The sequence below is a fragment of the Chiloscyllium plagiosum genome, chromosome 17 (genome assembly GCF_004010195.1).
Source record: "Chiloscyllium plagiosum isolate BGI_BamShark_2017 chromosome 17, ASM401019v2, whole genome shotgun sequence".
NCBI classification, from domain to species: Eukaryota; Metazoa; Chordata; class Chondrichthyes; order Orectolobiformes; family Hemiscylliidae; genus Chiloscyllium; species Chiloscyllium plagiosum.
The window spans coordinates 69,965,172-69,989,577 of NC_057726.1; the positions used below are offsets into that span (position 1 = coordinate 69,965,172).

Here is a 24,406-nt window from a genome sequence, read left to right on the forward strand (position 1 = left end):
TCTGACGTTTACTTCAAAATCTCGAGCACTTTTTACAAGGGGGTTCGAATGTGTTTAGTGTTATATGGAGTTCTACTAAGACCAGACTTTCATTGCAGTAAGCAAGTCCGAGTAGAACTTCGTAAGGTCATGTCCGACTGAGAGAACGCGGAATGCAGCAACTGAATAAAAACCGAGAGAACCGACAATGCTGTCAATCAGAAACAAAACCAGAAGTTGCTGGAAAGGTTCAGCATATCAGGCAGCATCTGCGGAGAGAAATCAGAGTTAACATTTTGGGTCGAGTGACCCTTCCTCAGAATGCAGCAACTGAAGTTAATTCAATTTTATTCTGGTTAAAAAAAGGAGCAAATATGGCACTGCAGAGCACAGGCAAAGGTACAGCGCACACCAATCATTAATTCAATAGTGGAACAGGCTTGAGGGGCAAATGTTCTTGCTTCCTCGTGCTCGTGAATGGCATTTTAATTTAAATATGTTTTTCTTTTTAAAAATAGCCCTTGATACGATATGGCACACGGAGAAAAGCAATGAACTGACAGTATTCTCAATCCTTAACTTCATACATGGAACAATCGGACACTGACGATGAATTAACGTCCGCCAGTCTCGATTTGAACGGCACCAGCAAAGTAAGAAACCCGAACATAAACGCCAAGGATCCAGAGTGTGCCGAGCTAAAAGTAGCAGCACCAACCGGAGCAACTGAGGCCGTCTGCGGAGAAACCAGCATCTCAGAATGTTGCTCATCTTAGAGGCAGCATTTTAGCGATGTGCATCGATTTCATTTCTTTCTCGAGTGTGATGCGTCCAGGTCTTAAGAACATCGCATCTTCAGTGATGTTCCTTTCCTGTTACTTCACAAAGAACTGCTGACCAATTGTTCATATTCAATCGCAAGTTAGGATGACTGTCGGTTTGTGAAAGTGTTTATTAATTAATAAACAATGCTCTTGCTCTACTCTGTTTAAGGCTAATTTCCGCTGCGTTTCTGTTTAAGGGCGATGATAATGAACACTGAATTAATGGGAGAGTTGCATTTTAGTTCATTTTCCTTACCTAAATTAATCGACGTTTTGTTCTTACCCATTACAATTTCTTTCTCGAGTGTGATGCGTCCAGATCTTAAGAACCTCGCGTCTTCAGTGATGTCCCACTGTCTCTGAATATTACATGTGAATATCCCCTTGTTCTCGAATTTCAAATCGACTTATCTCTAATGTGAACACGTTTTTCTTAATGAACTGCGAATGGTTATGCAGTCATGATGATGTGCCAACATTCTGGAGCTGGTGAATTTGTTTTAATCATCTCTTGCAAAGAATTACATTGCATTTTGTAAATTGAACAACCCCCTTTTGAGGAATAGTTGTGGGAAAATTGTTAGCAGTCGCATAATTGATCAGAAAAAATGCCAGTCGTCCTGCATGTGTGTTAATCGATCTTCATATCCTGCATTATTTCACTGTAGCAATTCACTGGAGTAATTCACTTTGTTCTGAGCTAAACTAGTTCAGTATAACCACTAGCGCGAGGCACAAGTCGACTAATATCAGTCCGCCGTCCTGTCAAGATCTTTTTTTGGGGGATATTCAGTTTAAAACAAAAACACGATGGTGTACAAAAAAAAAATAAAAAAGAACTTACAGTAAGGTCTACCAGGTTTGAGAACTGTCTGCGAAAATGTTATTCCCTCACTGTGGAATTCTTTGTTCAGGCCTTGAAATGTATGGACTTCAGTATATTCCGAAAATCTGTGTTCGAAATGTGTTTTACTGATTTTCCAGTTTTTATTAGTCGCATTTAGTTGTTGATGACAAAAGAACCGTGGTATTTCTAACGTCGGGAGTACCCACACAGCTATTGAGTGTGAAAGAACGGCTGGTCAGATTAGGCACTTGGCAAATACAAGTGAACATTTTAATTAACTCTGTAGTGCTGGCATGAGGAAAGAAATATCATTTTCAGCAAATTATCCGGTTTTGTCAAATAAAGACTGAGTGCCTACTGTGAGCAAACATGCTATTTTCAAAGTTATGGCAATATCTTACGGATCTCTTACGGATAATGAAGGCCCCAATAAATGCTGGAAGTCACAATTGCCAATGTCAATTCTCGGGTGACAGGACATGCAATTTCAAACGTTCGCCTGTAACGGACATGTCTGATCTGGATTCCTGCCTCAGAGCAGCTGAGACAATTATCAGCTTCGGCAGTTCAGCCAGACGTCTGTAGATTGTGGTTTATAAAATGCTTCATTGTTTGCTATGCTTTTTTTTATCCCCAAATGGAAATAAAGATTATTTTTAATTTCAAGGTCTAGGATATATTCGCGTCAGTCATTAAATTGCATCCGCTGATGTCCACTTGTCAAATTTAATTGCAACAAATTTAAATAAATAACATTTATTTCTCTCTCGTCATTCGAAAATGCATGCCAGTCTTAAAAATATTCTTACATCTTTCTTTCTAAAGTAGGTGTTATTGCAATAGCTTGCTTTGGTTTCGTTTTTTGCCATTCCGAAGGCAATATTAGGTGAAGCAATTTAAACATTTGCACATAAACCGTAAGATGCTATCAATCTATTCCATAGATCAAATGTTTGAGATTGAACAGCGCGGTTGGCTGTTAACATAACTGACCGTGGCTAGCCGAGATAAAGTGGTGGAACATTTTGTGGTTTAACATTGAGTGCATCATTGCCTTAAATACATACTGGCTCATTACGATTCAAGTCAGAGTTGTTCCATTTTCTCTATCTAATGTAAGATCAAAACGAATTAAACTTCGCACCTCCAGTATGTCACAGCAGGAACTCAGCGATCCAACCTGTGCAGTTATTTTTTATCGAAATGTAACGGCACTTGCGAGATGCATGTTCAGATATGAGGTGCAAACATAAAAAATATAATGCACAGCCCCGTCCTGATGCCCCTGCCACACTGTTTGACTTAAAATTAATATTCTAAAATTGTCCTTGATAGAGCATCATGGAGTTCCTCTTGGATGGAAATTGTTTTATTACATGAAATAATGGAGTACAGACGGCCATTTTGATAGCGCTGCGCATCGCTGTGTACTTACTGACATACAAGCTTAGTTGTTCATTTTAGAGATGTATAATCATTCATGAAATCAAAACTGTATATTCTAGTACTTTTCACCATTGGAAGTTAGCCACAAACGCAAGGAAGGCAAGAGTTTGCACGAAGAACAACTGAACCAGTGGAATATAGACGGAGCAAAATATACTTTGATGTTAATTTCTTTTTGTCCAGTTAACTCCGTCCTTTATTTCGGTACTGGTTATCTGAAAGGGCGGTGCTACTAAGTGCTGAATTCTCAATAATTCTATTTGAATTTCCTTTGTAAGCTGGTATAACCATTGCCACAAATGATAGATGCCCATGTGGTTGGTCTGGGAGTCAGGCTTATTTTTTTATTGCCTCTTGACTTCTCTAATAGTTTTCTGAAGGTCATAGCTGGATTTTCCCTATAGCCCAGAACTGACCGACTTGTACTGTTCGGACCTGGACTTCAGTATGTAGTGGATCTCCTGGTTCATCCATGATTTCCGGTTCGGAGACCCTCCATATCACTAATGAAAAACAGAAAAGTAAGTAGGTTATATTTAGTACACATGGTATTAGTGATGTAATATCTGGCATCATGTGTACAATAGTGCTCTTGTTACTTAAGGAAAGATGTAAAGGCTTTGAGACCAGGCCAGAGATGTTTACCTGAATAATATTTCGAAGAAAACCATTGATTTATAAGGATTGGTTGGAGAGAATAAGTTTAAGCTTCGGAAGAATAAGTCAAATTGACTGAAACATGCAGAATCCAAAGTGGGTCTTGGCAAGGTGCATGTTACCAGAATATTTGCAATCGAGGGAGATTGCAGAATTAATGGCAGTTGTATAAATGCCATAGTCCTCAGTGTAACACATCGTTGAGGAAAACATCTTATTCTCACACCAAAAAATCAATATCTTTGCATCGCATCACACTTCCTCGAAGGGCGGGGTAGCAGAATATTTGTTCTTTTTAAAAATGCAACCTAGATAGATGTTTGTCAATCGTGGGGTGGGTGTGTGGGGTGTGGGGTTTCGCGGTTGGAAATTCACTTACGGTCTTAAAATGCATCGTAGCTTGGCTCAGTTAGGAATATTAAATGCGATTATTTGAAAGAACACACTGATGTTTGTGCTGCTCATACAGTCCACACATCCCCAACAGAGGGAAAGACTGGCTTGAATGATCAGCTCGAGCCGTACACAGCAAATGGCTAACTGTTGCACTGAACTTTAGCAAAATGAACAAGAAAGAGTCATGTTCCTGATCAATGAACCGGATGTTACACTGCACTCTGACACTGTCTATCCAATGTCACTTTCAAGTTCTTGCAAACTATCAGCCAGTTCACGCTCTGTCTCTCCGGCAAATAGATCAACATGTTCCTGAGTATTGCACTTTTCTGTCTCTTTATTCAGACAACAATTTTCCCAGGTATTCTCTCTCTTTCTACAGTACATTGCCTTTCCATAAAGTCGACCTGTTATTTAATCTTATTTAATATATTGTGTACAATTCACTTTTGGACAGGTTAAGTCAATTAATGAACTCCACTCATTTAATCTTGCTAGTCTGTTTGTAAATGTCTTTTTCTGTAGGTTCTGGGGAAACCTTGGATAAAGTGACCCAGATACCAGGGAACATGACTAAAACAGTGGGTGAAAATGTGTCCTTCCATTGCTCAATTCCTTTATTTCAAGTCGGCCCAGCTGTCAACGTAACCTGGTGGAAGCAAGGTGATCCTCATTCTCTCAATGCAGAACAAGATGACCGAAAAGTAATTGGCCTCCAGACTAAATTCAGTGGATTCCTTCAGATAATCAATGTCAGTGTACAGGACAGAGGAATGTACTATTGCACAATCGTCCAACAAGGCAAATTATTTGGAAACGGAAAAGGGTCCAATTTAACAGTGTTGGGTATGTATGAAAGCAAAATTTAAGCAATAGAGACAAGTAATATTTCACATTTGAAATAATTCTCGGGTGTGCTTGGGAAAGTTCACATTACAGGATTTATTAAAATGTATTTGATGTTATATGTCTTCAATGGCAAGTTAACATTTTTGTCCAACCCTAATTATCCTTGAACGGAGTCAATTCTTGATCAATTGGGAGAATTGTTGAGAGTCAGCAACGTTGCTGTATGTTTTGAGTGATATAGTGTCCAAGCAGGTCCGAATGGCAGGTGGTGTGCGTGTGCTCCTTGGAGACATCTCCATAGTTCCTGATACATGCCCACATTTAAGTTGCATCGCTGACTGCTGTACTTCATGTTCAGTATTTCAATAGTTTAGAATGATGTATCAGCAGTTGTACCTGAATTATACAGCCGTGGGACATAAACAGGAATCTCATGTACTATTGCAATATGATGAAAAGATACATGCTCTGATCAAGGGTCATCCCAAACGTTAACTTGCTTTCTCTCCATGGATGCTGCCTGACTGGCTGTGATCGCCAGCATTTGTTGCTTTCAGTACAGATTCCAGTATCTGAAGTAATTTGCTCCGACATTTCAATGATATTGGTTAAGAGCAATAGCCCATTGCAAGCGACACAGATTTAATTATTTATTTTTAACATCTTCTTCACTCAAAGTTGACAGTTGAGAAAAAGGTTCCCTGGTGCATAAGATTTAACCCTGGTTTTTCACTGCCAGACCTGTTGAGTTTCTCCAGCAATTTCTGTTTATTTTTGTTGATGACGTTTCTTGACTGGCTTATTTTTAAGTGAAAGTGAGGATTGGATATGCTGGAGGCTAGAATCCAGAGTGTGGATTCTGGAAAAGCACAGCAGGTCAGGCAGCATCCGAGGAGCAGGAGAGTGGAAAAGCACAGCAGGCCAGGCAGTATCCGAGGAGCAGGAGACTGGAAAACCACAGCAGGACCGACAGTATCCGAGGGGCAGGAGACTGGAAAATCACAGCAGGTCAGGCAACATTCTTGATGAAGGGCTTTTGCCTGAAACGTCGATTTTCGTGCTCCTCGGATGCTGCCTGACCTGCTCTGCTTTTCCATCACCACACTCCGGGCTCATTTTATGCCGGTGTGATTTTAACAGGTAAATATTAAAATGTTGAAAGCTGATATTGCTAAAACCTAAGAACTGCTGGAGCAACCGCCCAGGACACTCCATATGTTTTTGCTTTGCAATAAGTAAGTCACTACGTTGACTTGCGTGTCTGTTATGAATCAGTTATTTTTCCCCTCTGTCCCCTCTACATAACTGTCGTTTTCACCGTTGCTTTGTTGAACCACCGGCGATAGCAAATCATGAATCCAATTCCAGAGCCTATCGATAGTTATTTCCAGCTGAAAAACTGAGATCTGTAACAACAGAAGTTCACGTTTTCTTGCCCACGCTTTGTCCGGGGATGAGTTAATATTCCCGCTGATACTGCACTATGTTCGCATCTCGGCACCAACAGCGCACATTGTCCAACCCTCACCACAGTGAGCACCTCCCCCACAACTGGACAGTAACTGTCCAGCAATGGGCCGAAACAAAAGATTGGGCTGTAATCCTCGTTTGACGTGAAGGTAACTTTATTTTTTCTTCCTGTTCACTTCCCTAGTTCCACCGACTCCACTGAATATTCTCTCTCAGCAGCCTGGAAATGATCCATCCGTGACTCTTGCTGTTTTATGCTCCACATCTCCCTTTTACCCGAGGGATATCAGTTTTACTTGGTACAAAGATGGCAGTAAAACTACAACAGGAATCAGTACAGTCATTCGAGCAACAGACGACAGACTACACGAAGCATACAGCTGGTTGGAAGAAACACAGGCAATCCGAGCCGGAACTGTTTATACCTGCATGGTATCCCACAGCACCCTCCAAAGTTCAGCTGCGGTCAGTCACATCGTAACGAATGGCAGCCCGGGTAAGAATTCTACTGGAACCATATCATTAATAACGCACATCAAATCTGTGATACATGGAATTATACCGCACGGAAACAGACCCTTAGGTCCAACCAGTCCATGCCAAACCTCATCCCAAACTAAACTTGTTCCACCCGCCTGCTCCTGGTCCGTAATCCTGGCAAACCTTTCCCATATATGTACTTACCTAAATGTGTTTTAAACCATGTAATTGTCCCCATATCCATCACTTCCTCAGGAAGTTCATTCCACATGCAAACCGAACTCTGTGTAAAAACATTGGCCCTCATGCCTTTTTAGAAGGTCTCTCCTCTCACCTTAAACATGTGTCCCTAGTCTTGAAATTACCCATCCTAGGGAAAAGACAATGACCCTTCACCGTATCTGTACCCCTCATTATTTTATAAACTTGTATTGGGTCACCTCTCAACCTCCTAATCTCCAGGGAAACAAGTCCCAACCTTGTATGTTTTACTTGCTAGAACCATGTAGTGTGCTCTTTATAATCATAAATGTGTTCTATTCAAGAAAATATTCAATATTTTTGTTGACATTTTCCAGGCAAATTCTTTGAATTTGCACAGAAAATTAGAATTCACCTGGAGAAGATTACGTTTATTTTCTCTTTCTTGAAAATATCATAAATATATACTTTTTTGCAACAATAGCTAGGACACAGAACATAGAACAGTATAGGGCAGCATTCAGGCCCTTTGGCACACGATGTTGTACTGAACATTTATCTTAATCTAAGATCAACCTAACCTACACACCCCTCAATTTACTGCCATCCATCTGCTTGTCCAGCAGTCGCTTAAATGTCCCTAATGTCTCTGACTCTACTAGCATCGCTGACAGTGCATTCCATCATCCACCACTCTCTGCAGAAAGAACCTACCTCTGATATCTCCCCTGTACATTCTTCCAATCACCTTAAAATGAAGACCCTTCATGACAGCCATTTCTGCACTGGGGAAATGTCTCTGGCTATCTCCTCTGTCTATGCCTCTCAATGCCTTGTACATCTCAATCAAGTCACTTTTCTTCCTTCTCTCCAGTGTGAAAAGCTCAAGCTCACTCAATCTCTCTTCATAAGTTATGCCCTCCAATCCAGGCAGCACCCTGGTAAATCTCCTCTGCACCCTCTCTGAAGCATCTACATGCTTCCTTTAATGATGCGACCAGAACTGGACACAATATTCCAAGTGTGGTCTAAACATGGTTTTTTCGAGCTGCTGAAAAATCTCGAGGCTCTTAAACCCAATCCTTTGTGCCTTTCTAAAAAACCCTATCAACGTTGGTGGCAACTTTGAGGGATCTATGTACATGGACACCAAAATCCTGCTGTTCCTCCACTCTGCCAACTATCCTGTCTTTAACCCTGTATTTAGCATTCAAATTCGACCTTCCAAAATGAATCACTTCACATTTATCCAGGTTAAAATACATCTGCTACTTCTCAGCCCAGGTCTGCATCCTGTCAATGTTTTGTTGTCGCCTGCAAAAGCCCTCAACACTATCTACAACACCACCGACCTTTGTGTCATTGGCAAACCTACTAGCCCACCCTTCCACTCCATCCAAGTCCGATATAAAAACTACAAAGAGCAGATGCCCAAGACCAGATCTCTGCAGGACACCACTGGTCACCAACCTCCAGGCAGAATGCTTTCCATCCACTACCATTTGCCTTTTCTTTCGGCCAGCCAATTCTGTATCCAGACAGCCACATTTCCCTGTATCCCATACCTCTTAATATTCTGAATGAGCCTACAATGGTGAACCTTATCAAATGTCTTACTGAAATCCATATACACCACATCCACTGCTCGCTCTTCAGCAACCTGCATCGTCACATCCTCAAAGAACTCAATAAGGCTTGTGAGGCATGACCTGTCCCTACCCTCTCTCTGATCATTCTCTTATTCCTCATGTTAAGTGAAGAATGCATTTGGATTTTCATTAATCATTCCTGCTAAGGCTTTTTCGTGCCCTCTCCTAGCTCTCCTCAGTCCATTTCTGTGATCCTCTAAAGCTGTGACAGAACCTTACTTCCTCAACCTTAAGTATGTTTCCTTCTTCCTCTTGGTAAGAAGCTCCTCTTCTCTTGTCATCCAATGCTCCTTCACTTTACCATTCGTTGCCTGTCTCAATAAGGCAAAGTTATCCAACACTCGCAACAAGTGGTCCTTAAACAGCCTCCATATTTCCGTTGTGCATTTCCTGTAGAACAATTGTTCCCTATTTATCCTCCACAGCTCCTGTATAATAGTGCTATAATTTTCCTCTCCCCCAATTAAATACCTTTCCATACTGTCCGTTCATGTCCCGGTCATGACTGTGGTGAAGGTGAGGCAGTTGAGGTCACTGTCACCGAAACGCTCTCCCACCGAGAGATCGGACACCTGTCCTGGCTCGTTGCCTAGCACCAAATCCAATGTAGCTTCCCCCAGTCAGCCTGCCTACGAATCAAGTAGGCGAACGTGAGGGCTGCAGATGCTGGAGATCAGAGTCAAGATTAGAGTAGTGCTGGAAATGCACAGCAGGTCAGGCAGCATCCGAGGAGCAGGAAAATTGACGTTTCGGGCAGGAGCCCTTCATTAGGAATGGTGAAGGGATTCTGCCCGTAACAACGATTTTCCTGCTTCTCGGACACTGCCTGACATGTTGTGCTTTTCCAGCACCAATCTAATCTTACCGAAGTATTGAGAAAGGAATCCTTTCTGGACACACCTGACAAAATCAGCTCCATCCAGACCATCTGCACTAAAGAGGTTTCAATCAATATTGGGAAGTTGAAGTCATGCATAACAACAATTCTGTCACACCTTCACCTTTCTGAGAGCTGCTTTCCAATCTGTTCTTCCATCTCTCTACTGCTATTGGGGAGTCAATAGAAAACACCGAATAAAGTGACTGTTCCTTCCCTGTTACTGACTCCCACCCATACTGACTCAGTAGACAACCCCTCCACAACAATCTCCTTTTCTGCAGCTGTGATGGACTCTCTAATTAGCAATGCCACTCTCCCTCCTCTTGAATTGGATTGAATTTATTGTCACATCTACTGAGGCACAGTGAAAAGCTTTGTCTTGCGAGCAGTAAAGTCAGATCACATAGCTAAGTAGTATAGATAGTAAATAATAGGTAAGCAGCAGCAAAAATAAAAACACAGGTACAGGCGAATGTTAAGAGTTTGTGGCATGAGAGAATGTGCAAACTCCACACAGACAGTCACTCGAGGCTGGAATCAAACCCGAACGCCTGGCGCTGTGAGGCCTTAATGCTAACCACTGAGAAACCATGCTGCCCTTAAACAGATGAGTAACTTAAACTATTTTCCAGTCCTCTGCAACCTGCCTTGAGTCCAATGATTCCTGAGAGATCACCACAAATGCCTTTACGATCTCCTTCGCTATCTCCCTCAGAGCTCAGAGGTGTACGTCTGGTATGGATGATTTATCTACCTTCATATCATTCAGCTTCCCCAGCACTTTTTGCTTGTAACAGCCACTGCACTCACCTTTGCCTCTTGAATCTCTTGAAATTCAGGTATGCTGCTGGTGTCTCCACTGTGATAACTGATGCAAGTACATGTCCATGGACTTGACATGATGCTAAACATTAATTTTTATAATGTTTGGGACTAATACTGCAACAAAGTTTGAATGAGAGACATGCAATGGTTTTCTTTAACTCTGGATTTAATAGAGTCAAAGAGGCACAGAGATGTACAGCACGGAAACAGACACTTTGGTCCAACTTGTCCTTGTCTGGCTTTGTTTCTAATTTCCAGCATCCATAGTTCTCAGACATTTTTTTAAACTTATCGATCTGCATGATGTGACAACAATCATCAACTACTAAATGTATTGGAAAGTGTATTCTAAAAGGAAATGATAAAAAAGCAATTATGAGGCAGTTACTTTGGCATTACCTATAATGGCAAAACGTTCGTCCAAAATAGAGTCATAGAGATGTACAGCATGGAAACTGACCCTTCGGTCCAATCCGTCCATGCCGACTAGATATCCCAACCCATTCTAGTCCCATCTGCTAGCAACTGCCCCACATCTCTCCAAATCCTTTCTATTCATATACCCATCATGATGCCTTTTAAATGTTGCAAATTTACTGCCCTCCACCACTTTCTCTGGCAGCTCATCCCATACGCGGACCACCACATTTGAAAAAGTTGCCCCTGCAGTCTCTTTTATATCTTTCCCCTCTCACCTAAACCTATGCCCTCCAGTTCTGGACTCCACCACCTCCTCATGATTTTATGAACCTCCATTAGGTCACCCCTCAACCTCCGACGCTCCAGGGAAAACAGCCCCAGCCTATTCAACCTCTCCCTATAGCTCAAATCCACCAACTTTGGCAACATCCTTGTAAATCTTTCCTGAACCCTTTCAAGTTTCACAACATCTTTCCGATAGGAAGGAGACCAGAATTGCACTCAATATTACAAAAGTGGCCGAACCCATGTCCAGCTGCAAAATGGTCTGTACTCAGTACTCTGATCAATAAAGGAAAGGATGTCAAACCCCTTTTTCACTATCCTATCTACCTGCGACTCTACTTTCAAGGAGCTATGCATCTGCACTCCATGTTCAGTGTAATTGTCTGCAGAGTGATACACTGTATCTTATCTGAAAAATATAACATCACTGGAACTGAACCATTGACTCTGCTTTTTCTCCACAGATGACGCCAGACCTTCTGAGTTTTTCTAACAATTTCTGTTATTGTTCCTGATTTCCAGCATCTAAAGTTCTTTGAGGATTTTGTTAAACCTTAGATTCTTACAATGGCGCCTTCAAAGATAGCTGAATATGCACCTTGACGTTCTACCATATCTGCCTCAGAATAAAACTATTTAGAATATCCTGCCTCTCCTAGCTGTTTTGACAAAATGTACAATCAATTTATAATTACAAATATAAGTTTCTGCCAATTTGAAATGCTTACCTGTATGGTTTAACATCAGCTCCTGTGTTCAGCACTGCATACTAGCTGATCATCAGAAAACATTCTGTCATCCATGAATCACACAATTTCACTCCAGCTATTCAAGACACAGTAATTTGCAAAGTCATTAAGTGAAGATTTGTCATCAATGTGATTCCAGGAGGACCTGATTTAAAGTTGACATTTATAAACACATTGCTAAATTAGGGTCAGTTAGAGCAGAGGTACTGGTTCCAGTTTTGGCCACAATGGATGCACTGAGATAGTAGGTTTTTCATAAAACATCTAAAAAGATTCTTGCATATTGTTTAGGGAACAGTCCACATTGGAAACATGGACATTGAGGTTATGATGAATCATAAATTGCGGTGATTAAACTTATCTTCCATGCAGTCATTCTTAGTTCTACAAATGCAATTGAAGACAATTGCAGTTCTGATGGCACTCTTAAAATGAATGGAATTGGCATTCATCATTCAAACATTTGATCCCATGTAAGGGTCCCATACAGGGAGAGGCTAAATAGACTGGGCCTGTCGGTCCTAGAGCTTCAGAAGTTGAGGGGTGACGTAAAAGATGGTTATAAGAAAATGATCAACTAGCATTTTAGAGTCATAGATTCATAGAGATGTACAACACGGAAACTGACCATTTGGTCCAACTCAGCCATGCTGAGCAGATATCCTCAATTAATCTAATCCCATTTGCCAGCATTTGTCCCATATCCCTCTCAACCATTTCTATTCATATGCCCATTTAAATGTTGTAATTGTACCAACCTCAAACACTTCCTCTGGCAGTTCACTCCATGCAGGCACCACCCATTGCGAGAAAACGTTTCCCCTTAGGTCCCTTTTAAAGCTTTTCCCTCTCACATTAAACTCATGCCCTCTAGTTTTGGACTCTTCTATCACAGGAAAATGACCTTGTCTATTTACCTTATCCATGCCCCTCCTGATTTTATCACCCTCTTTAAGGTCACCCCTCAACCTATGATGCTCCAAGGAAGACAGCGCCAGCCTATTCAGCCTCTCCCTGTAGTGCAAACCCTTTCATGGGAGATGAAATTTTTGAATTATGAATGCCAATTGCATTCATTTTAAGAGTGCCATCAGAACTGCAATTGGGATAAACAACATTGCTCAGCTCATAAATTATATAGAGATCAAACCTGTTTGGTTATATCCTGGTGTTGTGTCCTTTGGCTTTGCCCACTCCAGTCCAACACCAGCACCTCTACATTATAATGTAATTGTTTTAATCAGCATCAGAACTCATAGCTCCCTCCAAACTGAATGAATGGATGTAGTTGCTGTGGGGATGTTCACCGGCCTGGGAAATTGGTTTGCTGCTTGGTGAACATGTCCACAGCAACTGCAACCATCATCCAAGCTACAAACCTTTACATAAACCTCGAATGCATGGATGCTGACAAAAACAGCAAGTTCACCCATAGAATCCAAGAGTCCTGAAGCATATTTGGTCCATCACATCAGTATGGTAATTTGAGTGGGGTGCCAGATTTACTCCCATACCACTGTGTGCCATTTGCACCTCAACAAATTAGTCCACCGAAAACACAGATTCCACTGCTCTGCTCCGTATTTCTGTGTAAATCACTCTCAAAAACTTTTATTGTGAGAGTTTTCTGAATCTTCCTGACCTCCTTCAGAAAATAGCTATCCTCACTTAATTTGTGCATCTTTGTGACTAGTTGAATGTTATAATTGCAGGTTGTTTATTCATTCCCTCATGAAAGTTATTCCACTTTACTCAGTCGATCAAACTTCATGATTCCATATCCTTTTGCCAATCTCAACAAACTTCTTTGGTCGCATGAGAAACTTTTCTGTTCTCAAATTCCTTAAATGATCTCAAACCACTCATCATTTTGAACCATCCACTCTACACTACAAGTAGAACCTTGAGTCCTGAATTGTACATAATTTTGCATCAGAGAACTAACCTGTAATTTGCAAATGTTTAGCATGACTTCCATAATTTTGTACTCAATGTTACTCTCACGCAAGTTAAAGAATTCCATGAGCATCTGACAGCATCTTATTACACCAGATGCGCTGAATCTTATGAAACTGCATCCTCAGTTTCAATTGACACTGCATGCATCTCGAAATGATATGATTAAGATCACACTGTCTCTCTGATTTACTTAGTACAACTGCACATTACACAGCTATGTGCATTAAATTGCCCTGTCTGAAGATATCAGTCTTTATATGTCATTCTGTTGTTCTCTACTGTCTCCCGGTTTGTATACAATGTCACAATCACCAATGATCCTATCAATCATGACCTTCAAATGTTGTTCTGCTGCTACTCCTGCTCAGTCCTTTGACACACTAATGCCGAGGGAATCCCACTGCATTCTAAAGCTGTGTTTGAAGTATGAACTTTTGTTCAGCTTCACTTTCTGTCAAAACATTTCTCCACTGGTTGCTTGCAGAAGCTACTTTCTCTGATAGAGGTCATCCCTGTGAAAAGATGACTTTTGCTTTGTTGCCCAAGCCTATGCTAAGCACCTTTTGCTGTGTCTCAGGATGCTTTCTCTGGTGTGGAGGTCTCTGCTGTAAATGAATTCCATGGGCTAAAATAATGCAGGGTTCATTCAGCAAGTTTGATTGCTTTTTTTTCCTTTAATCTGCATTAGTTGTTTCATTTTCCTTTCTGTCAAACATAAGTTAAGTTGATCATCATTTTCTACTTCATGGTCTCATGACCACAACGCTAATAACCATTTCATATGCTGCGGAGTCAAAAGATTTTATGAGAATTTTGAAAAATGTTGTATCATCATAAGGATCAAGTAGCTTGTTACTGTTGATGTTTATAATGAAGCCGGAGATGTGCCTCTCAGAGCTCGGTCCATTCTTCCTCAGTTAGCACCTTGTGGCTACTGTTAATACGGTAGGTTTACAGGATTTCAGAAATGTCCTTTTTTGAATGGTTGATATTTGCCTGAGTTAGCCATTGATTTTTGTTGAGGAGGAAGAAATTTTACCGACAGGATGTCCAATGCTTTTTCTCACATCAATACATTATTGTTGTTCTGACCACGATGTACCACAAACAGTAGTCTTGACTTTTGAGAGTAATATATCCATCACATAAAGAGAAATTATGCACTATCTGGAGTGACAGTGCACCAATGTTTGGCAAGCGAGGGCCAGTGAATCATTGGAGGGGGTTTTGAATTAGTTTTCCAAGTGAACACCCATCAGGATCTGAATGAGATATGTTAGAGATTTGGTCTTAACTCTGGTGTTTGGCAGGGAATGTCTCACTAACAGATGGTTCTCACAGGCATTTGTCCTGGCATTGGGTTCCTCAACACAGTCCAGTAGCCTTTCCACAGTAAAACCATGTTCCACTCCACTCTAATGAGCTCCAGGAGACTGAGAAAACACTCACCATGATTTATATTATCTGCAAGTTCACTTCAGAAAATGGAGGTTTCAGACAAATAATGTAAAGATTGTTATCTCAGTCTGAAAATCCAAAGGGAAGTGGAAAACTTAAGTTCAGTTCTGTAGTTGAATATGCATTCCATTAAGACATGACTAAAATGATTTAATGTACCCTAACTTTCCACTCAAGTGTTAACTGATATGAACAGTAAGCAATGTTAATTGATGTTTGTGATTTATTTGTTTTAGACTGTGTGTCCACAAAGTATTTGATGATTTCTGCAACTGTATCAGCTGGATTGATATTATTGGTGCTCAGCCTCATCATGGTGAAGCGATACACAGCAAACAAAAATATGGGTAGGAAGTTATTTAATCTTTTCAAATAAACAATGTCCAAATAGAATGTCAATTTTAACTTTGCACTATATCTTAAGATTTTCTCTGTGCAACTGAATAGGTTACACAATACTTAGCTTATCTGACATGGCCAGGGCAATGGGGTACAATATTCAAATTTTATCCAACCTCCCAGAGATATGAGCATGCCAAAGGTGCTTTATTGCAAAATGAAGATTATTTCATTGTCTGGGATTACTGCTTTTGGGGAATCAATCTTCAGGTTTCCCAGCATGCATTCATTGTTGAACTTTCCATTTCTGAATATCAAAATATGTATCGTAATCAAATATAGGGCCGCATTTTTCTGACGAATGGCAATCTTACACAGATTGGCATCCTGACCCTTCAATGACAGCGATAAAGAGCTCCATATTTCTGAAAGTAGCTTCTGATCAAGCATCCATCAGAAACACAGAGTTCTGCTTCCATTCTAATAATTCTCTTGTAACACAGAGCAGTCAGGGAAAAGCAAACTAAGTCTCCTTTTCACAGCAGTCACTTGCCCCTAGCTGAAGTTTAGCTGTCCAGAACAGACAGCCACTTTCACACCAGCTGTCAAGTGGTAGGTACCAAATGCAAGTATGAGGTTAGGGTGCTGCGGAGAGATGCTGCCATCTGGATGAGGGTCAGATAAATAGGATGCCAAGTGAGATGAAGTGGCAAGCTGATATGAATTAGGATGGCAGTTGGGAATTATGCCAAATGTTCAGGAGGCCAATTGGGTGGTGGGTATCCTGCTATGGGTTAGCGTGCCAGGTGGGTAGAATGCCAAATGGGAAGGGAATACGTTGACAGGAAGTAGGGTTCTAGGTGAAAAGAACAGTGGGATGGCACATGGATAACTATAATAAAAGAGTGCCAAGATAGCTCCTCAGCCAGTTAAGTGATACAGTGCATAAAGTGCATCAGAATAGTTGAAAACTTGTGTCTGGCAGACCGCAAGAGGGAGTGATTATCTTGTCCTAAGGGAGTCAGGTCTCCCGTGGGAAGGGCATGGATTGATTATAGGAGGGGCAGAGACAGACCATACTGGAAATTCGGCAAGAGGGATATCATGTCCCAGGAAAGGAAGGGCAACATGTCCCAGGAAGGAGGAGTCAGGCTGGGTTTGAAGTGAGGAAAGGAAAGAGCTTCTTCAGGGCAGGTAATGGTGTTGCCACCAAGACTTAGTGAGGAAAGTAGACTGCTGTTTCTTTTGCTGGGGAAGATGATCCTGAACCAAATGGGTCACAGGCAGATTTTATTTCTGGAGCTTACGAGGTTGAGGAGTGACCTTATCAAGGTTTATAAAATCATGAGATGTGCAGCTGAGGTGAACAGAAAAAGTCCTTTCCCTGGGGTGGGGAAGCTCAAGCTGGGAGGAGAAAGATTTAACAGGGACCTGAGGGACATCTTTTTCACACAGAGGGTGGTTTGTGCGTGGAATGATCTGCTGGATGAAGTTATAGATGCAAGTACAGTTACATCATTTAAAAGATATTTGGATAGACAAATGGATAGGAAAGTTTCACAGGGATTTGGGCCAAATGCAGGCTGTGGGATTAGTTTAGTTTGGGAAACTTGTTTCACATGGACTGGTTGGGCTGAAGGGTCCGTTTCAATGCTGTGTGACTCAATGACTCTGTCCAGAGAGGGAGAAGTGGAGCTGTGTCTGCAGTAGGGAAAAAATGGGTGATGAATCTAGCTTTGGGGGAGAGGAATGCATGAGATTTAAACTGGGGTAAAGGGGAAGCTCTGTTTTATGGCTGTGGGGGCAGATCAGCTTCAGAGATGGTAAGAACGGGCAACATCGTGCGGGAGAGTCCCATCAGGCCCATTGTGGGGAAAGGGCATTTGCTGGAACCAAGAAATGCAAGGCAGTGAAGGACGAGCTGGTCCAGAAAACATCAGGGTTTTGTCATTTCCACAGGCCAGCATGGTGTAAGGTACCAGGCAGAGGAAGGTGATTTCTGGTCAGGATTTCTGAGCAAATGTTGCCTGTCAGACGTATTGTTATTCAGGAGTTGAACGACATCTTCAATAGTATAAGGTTTGATTTGAGTGTCTGCATTTAATTTAATCAGAGACCTCCAAATTCTATTTACGTGGATGCTTTCAGAGGGTTCTAAGTGTAGAGAAATTGCCCAATTTCTGGCAATTATTTTGGAGTCTACTATATTGAGCAGTCGACTATTGTCTTCCTGTTCAGCTCCCATCCATGATGAAATGTCAATTATCTGGCACTGGAAAATGTGGGCCAATACCTTTTTTAAAATTGTGGTATGGGGATTGTGTTATGATTTGCATTAAGCTTTGCAGAAACGCATTTCCCGGATTGTTATTCATTTTAAACTTTATTTCTTACCCGATTAGTGAAAACCAATGATGACAAATCGAGTAATGATGAACACAAGGCAAGTTTTTTTTACACAAAATATAACTGTATATAACTAATTCGCATTTAGTGCAATAGCTATGTTTTATTTTGCTGCTTTAATTATTTATGCAAAATAACACAGGTTGTACTCAGTGACATAGGATTAAAACAAAAACATCAGTAGGTCAGATGGTGTCTACTGTAGCTGTAATATTGTGATTGTGAACATACTAATTAAGAGTTTGTATAGAACAGAATGTTTGCTTTGGCTCTTAGGAAAAGAAATCACTGTGATATGCTTAGTTTGTATGTAGCATTGTCCAAAACACAGACATTGACTTTTATCCTCCACCTGACACTTACTTACAAGCCCAACTTTACCAGTCAAGCAGGAATTGACAATGATAGTTACCATTATCAGTGATGTCTCCAGATGCAGAATTAATAGAACGTTTTTCTGAATGTTGCATTTTGACGATGGCAGTTTTGTTATTTTTTGATGCACCCTTGTTTTAAAAAATTCTCAAGGTCAGGTTCGTAGGAGAGTAGTCTGACACAGAACAAACGACCAAGAGGCGAGTCTGCTAGAATATGAGCATTTTATTCCCCGCAGCGTCGCCACAACCAGGTCTCATCTCAAACGGGTCTGGCTTATACTCACTCTACATGTTACCGGAACTGGGAGCCGTCAGTTCTCGTAGAGCGGTTGCCAACAACCCACGCTCGGCGGTTAACCGTAACCCCGGAGCAGACTCCCGGGTCTGGCTTATACTCACTCTACATGTTACCGGAACTGGGAGCCGTCAGTTCTCGTAGAGCGGTTGCCAACAACCCACGCTCGGCGGTTAACCGTAACCCCGGAGCAGACTCCCGGGTCTGGCTTATACTCACTCTACATGTTACCGGAACTGGGAGCCGTCAGTTCTCGTAGAGCGGTTGCCAACAACCCACGCTCGGCGGTTAACCGTAACCCCGGAGCAGACTCCCGGGTCTGGCTTATACTCACTCTACATGTTACCGGAACTGGGAGCCGTCAGTTCTCGTAGAGCGGTTGCCAACAACCCACGCTCGGCGGTTAAACGTAACCCCGGTGCAGACTCACCGAACTGGAGACTTTTCCAGGTGATATACTCTTTTCCAGATATAAACATTCATGTGAACAGCAGAGCAAGGCTAAAAAACACATTCCATTCTGGTTACATACAGATAAGAAGATTCACACGGGGAGGTGTGTAATAAGATTCACACGGGACTAAGCAACACCTCCATTCCGGTTAGATTCACACATGTATTGGGACATAATTTTTAACCGTTTCACCACATTCCACTGCTTGGCCCAATACATGTGTTACATTATGATTCACACATGTATTGGGACATAATTTTACACCACAACCCTGTGCCAGACTAAAAAAAAAATGGTTCATGATGTCAAGAACAGCAGGAGACATCTGATAGAAGATTGTTCTTGCTTTCATTTCTTTTCAGTTCAGATCATGTGAGACATTTCGGAATTTAGAAAAAATGGAAAATTTCAGCCTCCAACTCCTATGGATTGAATTCACTGATTCCTTCCTTTAACTACGATGTTAAGAAGGTATGAAGAAGCTTCCTCTAAAGTTGAGGCTTATTTTTCCATCATTTCCCATCTCATGAAATCAACTCATAGAAATTTGTTGGCATGAAGTCGCAGTTTTCCAATACATCAGTTTATGATTCCCACAGTGCCATAGACAGACTAAGCACATTACAGCAGTTTCCTTTCATAAACAGCAATAGCAAACATCCTGTTCTGAACAAACTCTTTATTAGTATGTTCACGACCAAAAGGAGAACATTTCCAGCTCAAATAATGTTCTTGTCATCACAGCTCAGTTACAGGAAGTTCTCATGTATTTTCAGCAATCAATCACAGGGGAGAATAGAATATTACCTTGCACATAACGGGTCTTGTAAAAAAATCATCAAAGACAGCTTCGCACAACTAACAATTCTGTATGGCATTGATAAGACCATGTTTTTGGTAAAATTGAGGTTTTACTGCCCTGCCTAACTGAGGACATGCTTAACACTGGTAGAATGCAACTCATGTAAACTAGTCTGGTTCCTGGAAGAAATGGATAGTTTTATAATGGAAGATTGCGCAGAGTGGGCCAACATTTCTTAGCGATTTGATGAATAAAACGTAATTGAGTTGAAAAGCATTTGGTTTGCAAGGAATTAGACAGACTTGATGAAAGGAGTTTTTTTTTCCCTTGGATGGGTTTGATTCATGGATTTCTATTGAGAAGAAGAGACATTTCTTTGTTCAAAATTTAATAATGATACAGATTTTGTGCCACATAGAACTTTGAATGTTCACTCATTAACTTGACTCAAGAAATGTATCTAAGGTTTAGAGCATTTAAGTAAATAAACCTATCATTTGGAAAATCACTGAGGATTAATCAAGACCAGAACTGACTGCAAGGGCCAAATAGCACACTACTGTTTTGTTTAATACTGACATTTAGTAAACATGCTTCCAGGCGATTTTGTAGATTTTGTATCTGTTTTATTGGTATCCATAATTAGAATTCCTCGTCCTGGTTACCCAATCAATTTTAAACTTAAAGTGGTAGAAAGAGAGACAGACATGGATGTAGGTATAAACTTACATTGTTTTTTTTTTCAACTCATACCGGGAACAACTGATGCGATGACACCTTATGATGCACTAAATCTGAACAATTTGCAGAAGGCACCAAGACCAAGGCATCAAGAAATGGTAGCATATGCCCAGGTAGGGGAAAGACTCAGAACACAATGACACCATATAGCAGTAATTAAGAATCTATTAGAGCTCAGTGTATGAAATGCCTACAATTCTACTTTTTAAAAATCTGTTGCACTTGCACTAATTCATTGCGACACTGTCTATTTTTATTGTTTAACCTAACACCTGAATCCAAGTGACTAAAAAATGAACCAATGATATTCTCAAAATTGTTTTCACAGACCAGGACAAGACCTCAGGATCATAAAATGACCTATGCTGCTTTAGACTTCTCAGCCCCCAGGAAAACAGAGAAAACAAATTATAAGGAAAAGGATACAGAGTATGCTCAGGTTCACTTGGAAAAACAAAGACAAGCTTTGTGATAAATGCAATGAAAAGTCTGTTAATGCCAAGGCATTTTTGATTGTTGTATGTCTTGAACAAAATGTCCATTAGAAAAAAGAACACAGAACATGGAATACAGAACACGGCTCACAGAACATGGAACATAGAACAGTACAACACAGTACAAGTCCTTCAGCCCCCGATGATGTGCTGGCCTTTTATCCAACTCAAAGATCAGACGAAACTGAATGCTCTTCATTATATTACCTTCCATGTGCCTTTCCAAGAGTCACTTAAATGTCCCTAATGTATCTGACTCTACTACCACTGCTGACAGTGCATTCCACGCACCCACCCATCTCTCTGTGTTAGAACCTACCTCTGACATCTCCTCTAAACTTCCCTCCAATTACCTTAACATTATGCCTCATCATGATAGACACTTCTGCCATGGGAAGAGGTCTCTGACTATCCTTTCTACCTATGCCTGTCAACATCTTGAGCACCTCTATCCAGTCACATCTCTTCCTTCTTAACTTTTCCAGGTTGAACTCCATCTGCCATTTAGCAGCCGAGTTCTGCATCCTGTCAATGTCTTGTTGCAACCTACGACAGCCCTCCACACCATCCTCAACTCCACAAACCTTTGTGTCATCGACAAACTTACTAATCCACCCTTTCACTTCCTCATCCAAGTAATTTATAAAAATCGCAAAGCACAGAGGTTCCACAGGTCCCTGTGGATCACCAGTGGTCACCAAGCTCCAGGCTGAAAAGTTTCCATCTCCCACCACTCTTCGTCTTCTATGGGCCAGCCAATTCTGTATCCAGGCAGCCAGATTTCCCTGTATCCCATGTCTCCTTATTGCTGAATGAGCCTGCCATGGGGATCGTTATCAAATTCCTTGCTCAAGTCTATGTATACCACATCCACTACTCGATCTTCAACAATGTGTTTTGTCACATCTTCAAAGAATTCATTTATTTCGGAGGCATAACCTGCCCCTCACACAGCTATGCTGATTATTTCAAATCAAACTATGGTTTTCCAAGTAATCTTAAATCCTGTGTCACGGAATCCTCTCCAATATTTTGCCCACCAAAGACATAAGACTGACTGGTCTGTAATTCATTGGATAATCCGTATTCCCTTTCTTCAACAAGGGAATAACATTTGCCACCCTCAATCATATGGCACTACTTCAGTGGACAGTGAGGAAGCAAAGATCATCACGAAGTATGCAGCAATCTCTTCCCTCACCTCCTGTAGTAACCAAGGTTATATCCAGTAAGGCCAAGGGGCTTTATCTATCATTATGTTTTTTCAAAATTTACAGCACATTCTCCTTCCTAATATCAACCTGTTCTCGCGTATCAGTCCGTTTCACGCTGTCCTCAGAAATATCAAGATCCCTCTCAGAAGTGAATACTGATGCAAAGTATTAATCAAGGACCTCCCCTACCTCCTCTGATGCCTATGCAAGCTTCCTCTACTATCCATGATTGGCTCTACCCTCTGGTCAACCTCTTGTTCCTCACACAAGCATACATTGCCTTATGGTTTTCCTTAGTCCTACACACAAGATGGCTCCAACAAAAATAATTGAAGCAGATCATAATGACACCATAGGGTTCCAAATACTACAGGTAAAGGTCTGGCCAGATAGTTTTCTGTGAATTCAGGAAACCTGAGAATTAATGCCTACTTTAAATGAGGGAAGATGTTGACCTTCCATAACCCACAGTATTCTATCAAGATGGCAACATCAATTACAAAGCCAAGCTTTTGAGTGGTCATGGAAACTTGAAGCTGATGACTTACTGAGGTAAGAGGGATGCAGGGGATGGATGTAAAATAAGCTTCTTTGGAGACAAAGCAGTATGCTAGGACCAGAAGCACACAGAATGTAGGAATAGACCTTTGGTGTTTGAGACTGATCCACTCTTTGAGAAGATCATACTGGTTTGGTTATAGTCTCAACTTCACTTTCCCATCTGCCCTCCCATAATACACTGAAACAACATGTTCACACATGATCTCCACGTCTGTTAATTAGTTTCGCTCCACCACATCCTTTGATAAATCCCTTGAATACAGTCACCCACTAATAGCTTGGGAATGTAATTCATTTAAAATCACAATGTAGTGTACTTTACAGACCTGTAGAATGTAAGGTAAATTCAGGAAATAGTCTCAGATTGCAATTAAGTTTTTCTTCATTGCTTTGAATATGTCTTCTCCCTTTACCTCCAGGATTCAATATCAGATTATACCTTCATTGTAACTGCCATTGTTATTATTTCTTTTGAAAATTGAATGTGGAATTTAAAAGTGAATCAAGTAAGCATTATCATAGGCCAAAATACAACTAAGTGAGCAATAAATACTTCCCTTGAATTATCCATATTTAGATTTCTTGTTTACTGATTGGCTGGAATATTACTTCCGGAGGGGCTATGAACTCAAAACTGTCATGTGCATTGGAAATGGTTCAACCAATCATAGAGAGAAGTTAAAGAATAAAGGAGATGCAACTTAAGCTAGCTAATTTTTATTTTGCTGAACACGATTTTGCTTTAGGTTCTTGTTATCTACTTATCAACAATCAACATTATAGTTCTGGGCTGTCTTTCAATTATTATTGTCCAGACAAGTTATAATATGATTGAGTAAATGAATAACCCATTTTTAATCATTAAAATGTTTGCATTATTCTTAAATCAAACTATAGTATTTTATTTTTAAATAAATAAAAATTAGGTTACTCCAGCTAGTTGTTCACATTATGAATATTGTATGTTGAGATTTATACATTTTAGAAGTAAAAATGTATACAAAATGCATTTATATCCAGTTGGTTGTATAAACAGAAAATCAACTTGAGATCAGATAACTAATAGATAAAACATATATATTGTCAAAGAAAATAATCGGGTTCATTTCGTCTTCAGAAGAACAAGAGAAAAACTTGTGTTTAGACAGGACAGCAATCCCTCTTCCAATGCAGACTGCAGATCCTGACCTGATGTCTTTATTGTGAAATCATGAGACAAATTTATCTCCTATCCGACCATAAATTTTAAAATATATCAATTGAGATGCAGAACACTGCAAATGTTTAAAAATTTAAACAAGAGCAGAAAATGATAAAGTGATTGTCAGAGGGGGAACTCTCAGAGGTTA

General features: G+C 40.7%; 1 protein-coding gene across 1 annotated transcript; it reads left to right on the forward strand.

Annotated features, from left to right (window-relative positions):
* Positions 1-4,349: 4,349 nt before the first annotated feature.
* Positions 4,350-18,192, forward strand: LOC122558648 (tyrosine-protein phosphatase non-receptor type substrate 1-like). Its single transcript, XM_043707445.1, has 5 exons — positions 4,350-4,510; positions 4,675-4,995; positions 6,653-6,964; positions 15,611-15,721; positions 18,116-18,192. The coding sequence occupies exons 1-5, from the start codon at positions 4,456-4,458 to the stop codon at positions 18,190-18,192; spliced, it is 876 nt and encodes a 291-aa protein (XP_043563380.1). The 5' UTR covers positions 4,350-4,455.
* The last annotated feature ends 6,214 nt before the right edge of the window (positions 18,193-24,406 follow it).